Below are 12,657 nucleotides of genomic sequence, written 5' to 3' on the forward strand. Positions count from 1 at the left end.
CGTGATTCTTGTCTATTCCGATCATTCCTGAACTATGAAGAAGAGCCAGAGTCCCTGTTCCTCGATTTTTGATCATGTTGCTGGCTATCTTGTTTCGACCGTGGGTCTTTTCCTGCAGGTCCCATATATGGATCGTACCTGTTTTTACCTGATCTTTTTTTGGTTTCTGATCTTCGGGGACCACCCTTTTCTTCATGATGAAACTTAGGTATGGTATCTTCTTCAATTCGCAGCTTCGTACTATATCTGTTGTAAACATCATTCCACGTGGTTGCAGGAAATTCTCGAAGGCTTTCTTTGAGTCGTCTCGTGGCTTCAGAACTTTTGTCATTTAAATTACTTGCAAAGGTTATTGCAGCCCAATTGTCAGGCACACGAGGTAGAGTCATTCTTTCACGCTGGAATCTATCAACAAAATTTCTAAGCAACTCCGAATCCCCTTGTTTGATTTTGAAAATATCTTCCATTCTTTTCTCAACCTTTTGTGCTCCCGAATGTGCTTTAATAAAAGAATCTGCAAGCTCAGCAAAAGAATTAATAGAATTTTCAGATAAAAGAGAATACCAGGTTAATGCACCCTTGGTGAGTGTTTCTCCAAATTTCTTGACCAGTACTGATTCAATTTCTTGTTTGGTCAAGTCGTTGCCTTTCACGCCTGTTGTAAATGCAGTCATGTGGTCACGTGGGTCTGTAGTACCATCATATTTCGGGATGTCAGGCATTTTGAACTTTTTCGAAATTGGAAGGGGAGCAGCACTTGGCTTCCATGGTTGTTGTGAGTATTTGTCCATGTCTACTCCTTTTATTACAGGCGGAACTCCAAGGATTTGTTCAATACGCTCATTTTGTTCCTTAATCTGTTTCTGCAAGGTTAGTACTAAATTTTGCAAATATGAATTATTTGAGTTACCTGGTCCCCCTTCCTGTGGTTCATTGGGGGTTGCTCCGTTTCCAGAATTATCAAGACCAGAACGGGGATTCTCCAATGTATTATTATTAGGAGTTGATATGGGTGGTGCAGCAGGCAATCGACTAACAAGTGCCTGAAGAGCTTTGCCGACCTGTGCATCAATTAGCTTTTGTAAAACTTCAGTTGTAACTCCTTCAAAGTGTTCAGATTGTTCTTGTTGATCAGCACGAGATTCAGTAACAGGAGTGCCTTCACGAGATTGACGTGGTGAATCTGGAGGAGAGGGAACCACGTCATCTTGATTTTGATGTATTTGATTCTCATGGTTTCCCAATGTGTTATTACTGTTATTGTCGGTGTTGTTGTTTGACATGGTGACGACAATGGACAAGATATAGCTTAAAAGAAAAGATTATCAGATTCCCGGTAACGGAACCAATTTGTTTAACCAAAAATCTGAGTCTTTGGTCAAAGCTAAAAAGAAATTCGGGTTACTGATAATCAGGAGACAAAAATAAAATACTTTTGAGAACGATGGTAAAGAAGCAAATAGATGTGTATTTCAATAAATTCTCAATAGTATTCCGTGTCCTTACAAATGATGATACTTCTTCCTTTTATAGATAATTCTAGGTAAAGGAATGAAGCCTCAGCTTTAATGATATAATCATGAGTAATAAATGATATTAAATAAGCTGTTATACAATCATTCCTATTAAATACCAATTTTCTAACGTATCAGGTATTTAATAATGAATTTGGACTCCTTTCTGTCATCAGATCTTTGTTTGTAATGCCTTCTAATCCGTTGGTTGTAAATGACTTGAATTGGTACGAGACTCGTATCTGCACTTCGTCTCGTGCCTATTTAAATTCCTCTTCCCGTGGTTGTCTCCATCCGTGCCTCTTAGTCAATTGTTGCGCTTTGACCATTTAACCAAACCACGTGTCATGCCACGTCATCTTTAGTATAAACTCAGCTTTTTCCCAATACAGTGGTTGTATTCGTGAGGAAGATACTGGGTTAGGAGAGATAGTGGAGAGAGAACATGGGTTTAACAAAATTGTATACAATACTAGTGTTATTAGGAGAGAGAATAGAAAGTATGAGAGAGAAAAATATTTCACAGCGTATTTAATGGCTTAATAGTAGGAAGTAACCATAAATACATAATTTGCTATAAACCTAAAAGGTAGCTATAGAATATAATTTTATAAAGAGGTATTTATTTATAATAAATAAGGTGTAAATGTTTAGGTAACTTTTCCATTAAAGTAACTTTTTGTTGCTAAAAGTATTTTCTTTCTAGAGTGTGTTTGGCAATCTTTTAGAATGGAAAAAGTGTTTTTAGTGGAAGCAACAATATTTTTTGAGAAGCAAAAAAAAAAGTAATTTCTCTCTAAAATATCTTTTTGTAAAGTATTTATGAGAAAAGTACACTTAAAAACACTTTTTAAAAAGCTTGACCAAATATTAATGGGTACTCAAAAGTGATTTTTTTCAAATTGATTAGTCAAAAACAAACTGTTTCTCACCAAAGTACTTTTTTTGAAAAGCACTTTTGAGAAAAATACTTTTCATAATTAACTGATTTTAGAAGCAGGGCCAAACGGATTATGAGAAGCAGAAAAAGTAGTTTCTCTCAAAAATATCTTTTTGAAAGCACTTTTAAGAAAAAAACACTTAGGATCCGTTTGACCATAGATTTTACCAAAATAAATTTAGGTTTTATTTGGCAAACACATGTTTGGCCATAGATTTTGGCAAAATTTCAAATCCCAAAATCAGCTCAATAGCTGGTTATTATATTTTTTAAAAATAGCCCCAAACTTTTGTATTTTATAAAAGAGCCCACCATTTATTATTTTATGACAATGTTGCTTTATCTTCTCGGTCATCTGATAGTGTATCATGTAGTTCATTATAAAAATGATAATTTTGTACCAAATTTACTTATGTTCACGACTATGGTTTGCGATAATATAATTAATGTTATTGATAATGATATTGTTGGGTATTTGTGATAGTTTATAGAACTTGTGAGTATAAGTCATGTTTCATGTTTTTCCAAAATAAATTTGGAAAATATATTTTGAAAACTGATGTCCAAACACATTTTCATCTTCAAACCAAACTTCACCCAAATCAGATTTTTCAAAATAAATTTTGGAATCTATGACCAAACGCTAGCTTAAAAATACTTTTTGAAAGTTTAATCAAACACTAATTGCTGTTCAAAAGTAATTTTCATATTGATTAGTCAAACAAAAATTATTTCTTATTTAAAGTACTCATTTGAAAACACGTTTTAAAATAAGCGGATTTTAGAAACACGACCAAACATGCTAATGTACTACTATGGTACTAAAAATGCTTCAAATCAGGCGGCGCATCACGATTGGCTGGTGCCATCACTGTAAGCAAATCTATCGGAAGGCATCTACTACTTAATTTCTACCCACCTATGCGGCCATGGCGTGTTTTTGGCAATTGTGGTAGTTGATAAATGATAATATTCGGAAAGAGATATGTCACAACATTAATTGCCTTGGTACTCCAATTAAGTACACGTGCAAACTGGTATTGGCATATATATATATATGGTATACCTCTCTGCCCCTCGGGGTAGAGGTAAGGTCTGCGTACATATTATCCTATCCAGACCCACTTGTGGGATTACACTGGGTTGTTGTTGTTGTTGTCAAAATTGGTCTGTTTTATCCACTCAAGATTCTGTGCTTTTGATCCATCTCACTTGTGTAAGATGCTTAATCGAATCTTCATTCACTTTTCTTTATCCTCTACGGAGATTTTGCTGATTTTGTTGCAATGGCCTTGTTTACTTTTGTTTCCATTACTTGGCGTAACTTGGCAGTAGAGACGAATCCAGAATTTCAAACTTATGGGTTCGGGTTCTAATTTTTTTAAGTTATTAGGTTTTAAACTAATAATTTGTACATATTTTAAAAAATTATAAAACAAATGCATGATTTGAACTAAAACTATTGAGTTCGACCGAACCCGTAATCGACATTATAGCTCTGCGTCTGCTTGGCAGCGTCAGATACATAATAATATGGCTAATATCTGTCAAGTGTACCAATAGTGAAGAACTATAGTGTAAGAATTCTACACCACCACTCTATTAGGTTACTTAAACCAACTATAAGTAATGTTATCAACATCCTAAAAAATAAAAGTAAACAATTTATAACAACTGAATAAAGTATATTGGGCAAAATTCACGAATAGTCACTTTTCGGCCGGTAATGGAAAAGTATCTACTGTTATGGAGTTCCAAATTTGACATGTAAAACTCAAAGATAAAGGGTGTGTTTAGTATGATTTCTAAGAAAATATTTTCTTGAAAAATAAGTAGTAATTTTATTCATTATTTGGTGTTTGGTATGCAAATTAAGGAAAATAACTTCCTAAGAGTATTCATAAATAATTTAGATATAATAAATATGAAGCCATAAACTTTCGAACCAACAACCTTCTGAACCCTCAAATTTCATAAACTTTCAAAACCGTGAAATTTCAAACCCGTAAACTTCCAAACACATAGACCTCTGAACTCATAACTTTGAAATTTATAAAACCTACCGAAAGATGAAAAAACTAAAACTAAAAATATATATAAAAAAATATTTTTTTCTCGGGGGAGGGGGGGGGGCGACCCTTGTGTGCAATAAAACGAAAAAATAGGAATTTCAAAATAACAATTTTTTTTTGTGCAGGGGTGGGTGGTGCAGAAAAACGAAAAATCAGAATTTGAAATTACAAAAAAAAAAGTTTTTTTGTGTGGGGGTGAGGGATTAGTAGGGTGGGTGTTGGCAGAAACAAAATTGAAAATTGAAGGGGTGGGTAGGCGTGGGGTGGGGTTAGGTGTATGAGTGTGGGGTGGTGAGGGTGAGGAAGGTTGAGAAAGAGTTTTGGAAAATATTTTCCCTTGTCTTAATAAGGAAAAATATTTTCCTATAATTTGAGGAAAATGAGTTCATAAGGAAAATGTTTTCCACAACATTTAAGCCAATCAAATATATAAAAATTAAAAAATATTTTCCCTCGTACCAAACACACCCAAAGTTTCACTTGTAAAATTTGAAACTTTATGACAGTGGCCAGTGGCCAATGGTGCTATTTCTACAAAAAGATTATTTATATTAGAGTATATGATTGTTAATAAAGTCGTTACACTAGAAGAGCCTTACTAGTTTAGACCGTTAGTGACCAATTTCAACCTGCAATTGTTTGCCGATATGGACCAATCTGAGTATTAACGTAAATAAGTGCTCATCCAATCGTTTAAAGTAAAATCTATTAAAAATACGTAATATATGTATAATTAGTGTATAATCTATATATACGGGATAGAAAAAATATACAATAAACCAATCGACTATTTATGTAAAAATTCCTTTGGAGTATTAACCTTTTGGGGGGGGGGGGGTATACAAACATCCATTTTTAGGGCTGTAATTTAGGGATTAGCTAAATACTTATTTTTTTCTAAAGGTTTAAACTAAAAATTTTAATTCCAGGATAATTCAAGACGTTTGATCTTGAAAAATTGAACAGAAAAATAAAATTCAAAATATATTGACTAATTCCTAAATATCGGGTTTTAGAGTGGCTACCTGGTGTCATTTCTACCTTTTTGATGTTCTGCAATCAGCCCAAAACAGCCTCTCAAGCCCAAGCCCAAACCCATAATAGCACGTGAATCTCACCGAGTTATCAATTATTTGCTTCGACAACCAATCAACGAGGGAGAGAGAACGAGGGAGGAGCAACTAGAAACAGATCTATTCAACTCCAAAACTCTCTGTATAATTTACTATTCTCAGATCCAAATCCTAACGACAATGTCGACTTTCGCCGGAGATGAAACTGCTCCTTTCTTCGGCTTCCTTGGCGCCGCCGCCGCCCTCGTTTTCTCCTGTAAGTTCCTCCAACCCTACACCAGATCTACAGATGAATTATATATAAAGTTGATTATTAACTTTTTTGAAAAAATATGTGATACTTATTATTCTTATAAAATACAGCTGTAGTCTGCATACGCTAACCTAGTTCCTTTTTTCATGAACTATATATAGTTGATTTTTTAAAAAAATATATGTGTTTTACTAATTCTGCACCACAGATTAAGCTTGGAGCAAATTTTTGTGCTTTATGCTTATTGCAAGCTTGTGGAGTACTAATTATGCTTATTTAGTAGTAGTAATTTGAGATTTGTTCTTGAGTTACATATATAGTTGATTTTTTTTTTTGGAAATTTGATTTTATGCTTAATCTGTACCGTTGTCACCACCAAAGACTATCTGATTTTGAATCTGTAAACTTTCAAATGTTTGATCCACCTTTGCTACGGGCACGTCGTTCGCTTATTTAAAATGGATCTTGAAGCTAATGTTTTTGTGGATGATTTGTAGGTATGGGGGCAGCTTATGGAACAGCGAAGAGTGGTGTTGGAGTGGCGTCAATGGGAGTGATGAGACCTGAGTTGGTGATGAAATCTATTGTGCCAGTGGTTATGGCTGGTGTGTTAGGTATCTATGGGTTGATTATTGCTGTGATCATCAGTACTGGGATTAACCCCAAAACGAAGTCGTATTACCTATTTGATGGCTATGCTCATCTCTCCTCTGGTCTTGCTTGTGGTCTTGCTGGCCTTTCTGCTGGAATGGCTATTGGTATTGTTGGTGATGCTGGTGTTAGGTATTGATTCCTTGAATTTTTTTCTTTGTTTTTGTTGTCCTTTTCTTTCTTTTCTTGCTAATGCCTGTTGAATCCAAATTCCACTGTTAGGACTTTTAAATATGAAAGATTGTATATGAATAACTCCTGGACATTGAGTTTTAGTACTATGTTGTTAGAACAAATCTAGAGTTGGTATTATTGCTGTTCATCCTTTGGTTTAATGGCGAGGATAAGTTTTAGCTCTCGAGCCTTTAGAAAAAGGGGAAAAGAGCAATTTTAGCAGTAGAACTAGAGTTTCAATACGAGTGGCTTTAGTAGAATGTAGAATGTTGCAACTTTATATTGATGACTTGGTGTGAATTTTCACGAGCTTTTAGGTTTGTTACAATTGCGGCTAACATCTGCAGGATTATTTTTTGGAAGATAGTAAAAATAGTAAGCTCAAGTAGAGAACATAGTTGCTTAGTAGTTAAGGTCCACTTTAATTGTTCAACTAATGTAGAGCACGAGGCTGTTAACCTTTGTCATGGGTTTCACTCCCACGTTGGGAATGTCAATGTAATGAGTAACCATATTTACGACCTTACTTGAACAATTTCTGTTCTATAGGCTCTAAGGAGATAAGAAATAAATTTTGGTGGATGAATCATGGCATGAGATCAGAGCAGGAACTTTTCTGAATAAATTGGTTAATATGTCTTCAAAGGCAACTAAACTAAAGTTTTATTTGTTTTAATTCACTATCTTAATTTCTAGAGCCCCTTCTACATATCTCAAAAGTTAAAAATGATACTAAAGTACTAAACTAATTATTGGAGAATCCATGTGATAATGGTGAATACTCACAATATCTTACCCTTTTGTGTTAGAGAACTTAACTTTTTAGATATTGGAATGGGACGGTCTAAATGGAATAACATGGTTAATGAGGAGTCATACGGTCTGTCTCGATTAGTTTGGAATTGAGGTGCAGTTGTTGTTCACATCTTGACTGTCATTTTCAAGTAAACTTCGTAGTTGTGTTTGCCAATGCGTTTCTAAATATGTAAATTTTTTTAATAAAAACTTAAAAATTTTATGTCCAAATTCATGATCAAAGTTAACTCATCTGACTCTCGAAATCAGCAAACCGTCACATAAATTGGAACAGAGGGAGTAAAAAAAGAACAAAGTAGTGATGCCGGGACTTTGTTAGGGGTGTGTCTTAACCGGCTGCCCCGTTGTGTCCTTTCTGTCTTCCAGTTTCTAGCTGCTGGCAAAAGTTTACCCATCATTATTCCATTGTCTCCAGAGAATCTATCCCAAAATGACCTTTTCCGGTCTGTCCTAGATCACTGGTAGTATAGCTTTAAGATAGCTTATTGTTTGATCAGCTTGTGACATTCCTCAAACAGAAAATATCTAACATAAAATTGAAGACACAGACTAAACACCCTTAAGTCTTGTGGAAGAATGTCTCTTAACTCTTAAGAAAGTGGGAAGTAGATTAAAAAACCAAAAAAAAAAATAGCATTTTGCTTTTCAAAATCAGTGGACAATTAGAGCTCACTGATCTCCTTCAAATCTTACAACTTTATGGTTCGAGGTGAGCTGCGAGCAAACAATTCCAAGCAATGGTGCATATTCTGCAGTCAATAAAGTCGAAATATGGTCGTGTATTACAACAAGTGGGTGGCTTCCATGGATAGTTTCTGCCTTACGGTTCCTTCTCTCCATATCTTTTAGCCACTTGCCAATTCTTTTTGCTTAGTTAGCATTCAAAATATAACTCTTTAGAAACAGCCTCTTGCAGATAAAGACTGTCGACAATGGACCCAGAGGCCAGTGTGGTCCGACCTTTCGCTAGGTGCCACGTGGTGCGAGCTTTGTGCACCAGGATGTCTTTGTTATTGTTTACAGCATACGCTGACCTCTATTACATATAAAAAAAACATACATTGGCTTCTAGACTTTTTATTTTCTGTTACCTTTTGTTCTCAAGTCTATCTTGACTTTGCCAAAACTGTGTACGAAATGTGACGCCAAATGCTCAATCTAATGACTGTTGCAGGCTAGTTGTTACATATTCAGCTTGAGCTGTTCTGTACTCTCCATTTTGTTTGAAATGCCTTATTTGTTTTTCTGTTGTGGTGCTGATTGCTATTTTATAGATGACTTTCTTTCTGACTGAACAACAATCATTTTCTAGGGCTAATGCACAACAACCTAAGCTTTTCGTTGGGATGATCCTCATTCTCATTTTCGCTGAAGCTTTGGCTCTTTATGGGCTTATTGTTGGCATTATCTTGTCTTCCCGAGCTGGGCAGTCTAGAGCTGAGTGAAGTTAACTCCATTCTTACCGCATCGTATGTGGGACTTCAGAAGACCAAGGTAGTCAAAAGTATCTATTACGTGTATTGTTATTCATTACCTCACAGCTGCCACTTTATTCAGTGGTGCAATGTTCTGTCTGTAGAAATAGGAATTCAATTTTTCTACTCAATAATAGCTTAAAGAGCTGTGCAATTTGGTCAGTATTTATCGTGTATTTTGCAATGAACGGTCTGAACCATTTTGTTTATGAGATTCGTGCATGTATCATTTCATCTTAATTTATTATGTTTACTCTACAACATCATGAGTTTGAGCTTGAATATTTCTTTGATCAACAAGTTATATTTGGTTGTACTAATTGAAGATGCAGATACTTGGTGCTCTTCTATTTAGGTGATATTCTGGATTTTCTCATATAATTTTGGGCTGGATAAATTCATCTTAGATAGTCTTACTCTTATCTGGTCTGACTTCTAGTAAAAGTGTGAAACTATTATCTCCAATCTGATAATTGGTCACTTACTTTGTTTCTAAATATATTATTCGTCGGTTGGTCTCTTAGCGACGTTTCGGGAGAAGCGGATGTGGAAGTGAGGCTTGACTCACAAGTCATTCCTAAGAGAGAAAGAGTTTCAAGTACCTAGGGTCTATTATCCAGGGAGATGGGGAGATCTACGGGGATGTCACGCACCGTATCGAGGTGGGCTGGATGAAATGGAGGTTAGCGTCTGGAGTCCTATGTGACAAGAATGTACCACTGAAACTTAAAAGTAAGTTCTACAGAGCGGTGGTTAGACCGGTCATGTTGTATGGGGCTGAGTGTTGGCCAGTCAAGATTTCACATATCTAGAAGATGAAAGTAGCAGAAATGAGGATGTTGAGATGGATGTGCGAGCACACTCGGATGGGTAATATTAGGAATGAGGTAATTCGGGAGAGGGTGGGTGTGGCTCCCGTGGATGATAAGATGCGTGAAGCGAGGCTCAGAGGCACGTGCGGAGGAGGAGCCCAGATGCTCCAGTTAGGAGGTGTAAGCGTTTGGTTCTGGCAGTTACGAGAAGAGGTAGAGGGCGGCCTAAGAAGTACTGGAGCAAGGTGATCAGGCAGGACATGACGTATCTTCTAATTTTCGAGGACATGGCCTTTGATAGGAAGGTGTGGAGGTCGAGCATTAGGGTTGTAGGTTAGAGGGTAGTCGAGCATTTCTCCTCGCTGCATCGGCTAGTCTGATAGTGTTTTGTCTAGGACTGCTAGTGATTTTTGTTGTGTTTCATAATTTTTTATTTTTTTATTTTTGTTTTGTTGTTGTTTTCTTTCACATTTTGGCCTTTCCATTTATTTGTTGTATTTTACGATGCTGATACTATTTTTCTGGTTTCTGTTGTGGTTACGGATCTATTGTCTCTAAGCCGAGGGTCTTCTGGAAACAGTCTCTCTATCCTTCCGGGGTGGGGATAAGGTATGCGTACATTTTACTGTACCCAGACCCCATTAATGGAATTCCACTTGGTGGTTGTTGTCAGTTGGTCTCTTATGCTAGAGGACCTATATTTGACCAGTAAATCAGTTTAGTATATTATTCGATAGTTAATATTATTTTGGGAGCACTCAAAAATTTTAAAATAAATAAATTAAAAAGATAAAGTTGAGACAGATTACCAAACAACCAATAGTCCAATTTGGCTATACTAGGAGTTCAAAGGGTCTGGTTGGGTTTATGTTTGGGTCAATATGTGTTGGACAGAACTATAATTAAGTAGTAGTAAGTGTTATATATCGATCCTCCAACCCCACAAAATATAATTACCAATCTATTTATGCCTAGTAACATAAAAAGATGAAAAATGACACACACACACACACATATATAGAGAGAGAGACGTCCACACATCGATTGGTTTATGTTTTCAACTTATTAGAGTAACCTATTTTAACCTTGTGTGTTTGATGGGTTGATTTGGGCTGAGTTCAGCTTGATCCTTTAACTAAAAAGTTGGGGTGTTCAACCCAATAAAACTTGAACGGGATGTAATTGTGGATCAATAACAATGGCGAGAAATTCAAAAATAGCCAGATTTATAAGTGGTCATTCAAAAATAGTCACAGTTTCAAAAGTAATCGAAATTTAGCCATTTTTTATGTAAAGATAAATCTGAACAAAAACACTACCGAAAATCCGAAAAAAAATACTCCAGTATAATATACTGGAGATTGGAGCATCGGTGCTCCAATTTCCAGTATATTATACTAGAACTTTTCGCGTGTTGGAGTTCTAGCATAATATGCTAGAAGTTCATACACAAGTGCACCGTTCTCCAGTATATTATGCTGGAACTTTTCGTGTTGCAGCAAAATAGTGGCTATTTTTCAATGACTTTGCAAACGCTGGTCATTTTTGAATGATCAGTCCGAAAACTGGCTAGCCCGTGCTATTTTAACATAACAATGAATCTAATTCTTTTAATGGATGGAAAATGGGGTAAGTGCAGAGATAATCATTCTTAGAGATGCTATTTAGAGATTAATCACTACTTATTTTATCCGTAAATTCTAAATTAAAAATCTTAACTTTAGAACAACTCATGATAATTTTGTTCTGAAAATTTGAATTGAAAAACTGAAATTGAGGACACACTGGCTAATTTCTAAATAGCAGTCCTTTAGAATGACTACATGATGTTATTTCTACATGAAAAAAGAGGGGGGGGGAGGGGAAAGGTAAGCTCGGGGAAGAATTGAGTAGGGTGTCAATGGTTTGGTTCGGCCGGTTATTTTATAAAATTAGTACCATATTCGGTTATTCAATTATATATAACCAAAATTAGACTTTTCGAAACCGTTCAAATCACATCGGTTTCTCTTCGGTATCGGTACGATTCACTTAATTTTCGGTATTTTTTAAATATTATGTAAAATTCACCAATAGAAGTTGAATGTAATAACATATATTCTTTTATAGGACGTAACAAAACTCTTTAGATATTTTTACTGTTTAAAGGGTGATGAATTAAAAAAATGACTAGAGTATAGATCTATCAACTACTCTACAACAACGTAAAAGAAACCAAGCAAAGACAAAGAAAATATAAATCACACGAATGGCAATATATTAACACAGCTAGGACTCAAGAATAAAGTTTATAGAAGATTAAATATTCAAAAAGCTAAATCTAAATTATATGAAAGGAAACATATTTAATACATTGTAGTTTGCTACTCATAATCGCTAGAATATTTTGTGTTTTGCTAAGATACTTGAAATAAGTTAGTTTAAATAGAAGTAGCATAATAGGTTATAGGAATTAATATTTTGAGTTTAATTACTTGTTGGCTTGTAACAGTTTTCATAATTCCAAGGTCCAAAGAAAAGTTTAATGCATTATTATTTTTAGACTTATTATATAAATATATTTTTTATATGTAAAATTTATTCGGTACGGTTCGGTATTTTTCGGTTTATTTTTATAAAATAAAAAACCTACCATAATTATTGGTGCAACTATAGATTTATATAAAACCTACGATTTTTTTTAAAAGAAACCTAAAAATTGGTTCGGTGCAGTACGATTCAATCGGTTTAGTCGGTTTTCGAATATCCATTGACACACCTAAAATTGAGCATATGCCAGTGCAAATTCTCCCCTTTGTGATTTTAAACTTTTCCTGGTTCGTATTTTCTTTTTTGATTCTCACCATCTTAAAGGAGAAATGCCAATATATATAAATT

At 35.1% G+C, this 12,657-nt stretch overlaps 1 protein-coding gene across 1 annotated transcript; it reads left to right on the top strand.

The window, feature by feature from the left end:
* Positions 1-5,629: 5,629 nt before the first annotated feature.
* LOC104249375 (V-type proton ATPase 16 kDa proteolipid subunit) lies at positions 5,630-9,229 on the top strand. Its single transcript, XM_009805788.2, has 3 exons — positions 5,630-5,855; positions 6,350-6,635; positions 8,806-9,229. Exons 1-3 carry the CDS (start codon positions 5,780-5,782, stop codon positions 8,936-8,938), a joined length of 495 nt encoding a protein of 164 aa, XP_009804090.1. The 5' UTR covers positions 5,630-5,779; the 3' UTR covers positions 8,939-9,229.
* Positions 9,230-12,657: the final 3,428 nt, after the last annotated feature.

The sequence above is a fragment of the Nicotiana sylvestris genome, chromosome 12 (genome assembly GCF_000393655.2).
Source record: "Nicotiana sylvestris chromosome 12, ASM39365v2, whole genome shotgun sequence".
Taxonomy (NCBI): Eukaryota; Viridiplantae; Streptophyta; class Magnoliopsida; order Solanales; family Solanaceae; genus Nicotiana; species Nicotiana sylvestris.

Coding starts and splice junctions, on each gene's coding strand:
- LOC104249375 (XM_009805788.2), top strand. CDS start 5,780: ATGTCGACTTTCGCCGGAGATGAAACTGCTCCTTTCTTCGGCTTCCTT. Junction 5,856..6,349: donor CGCCGCCCTCGTTTTCTCCT/GTAAGTTCCTCC, acceptor GATGATTTGTAG/GTATGGGGGCAGCTTATGGA. Junction 6,636..8,805: donor GTTGGTGATGCTGGTGTTAG/GTATTGATTCCT, acceptor ATCATTTTCTAG/GGCTAATGCACAACAACCTA.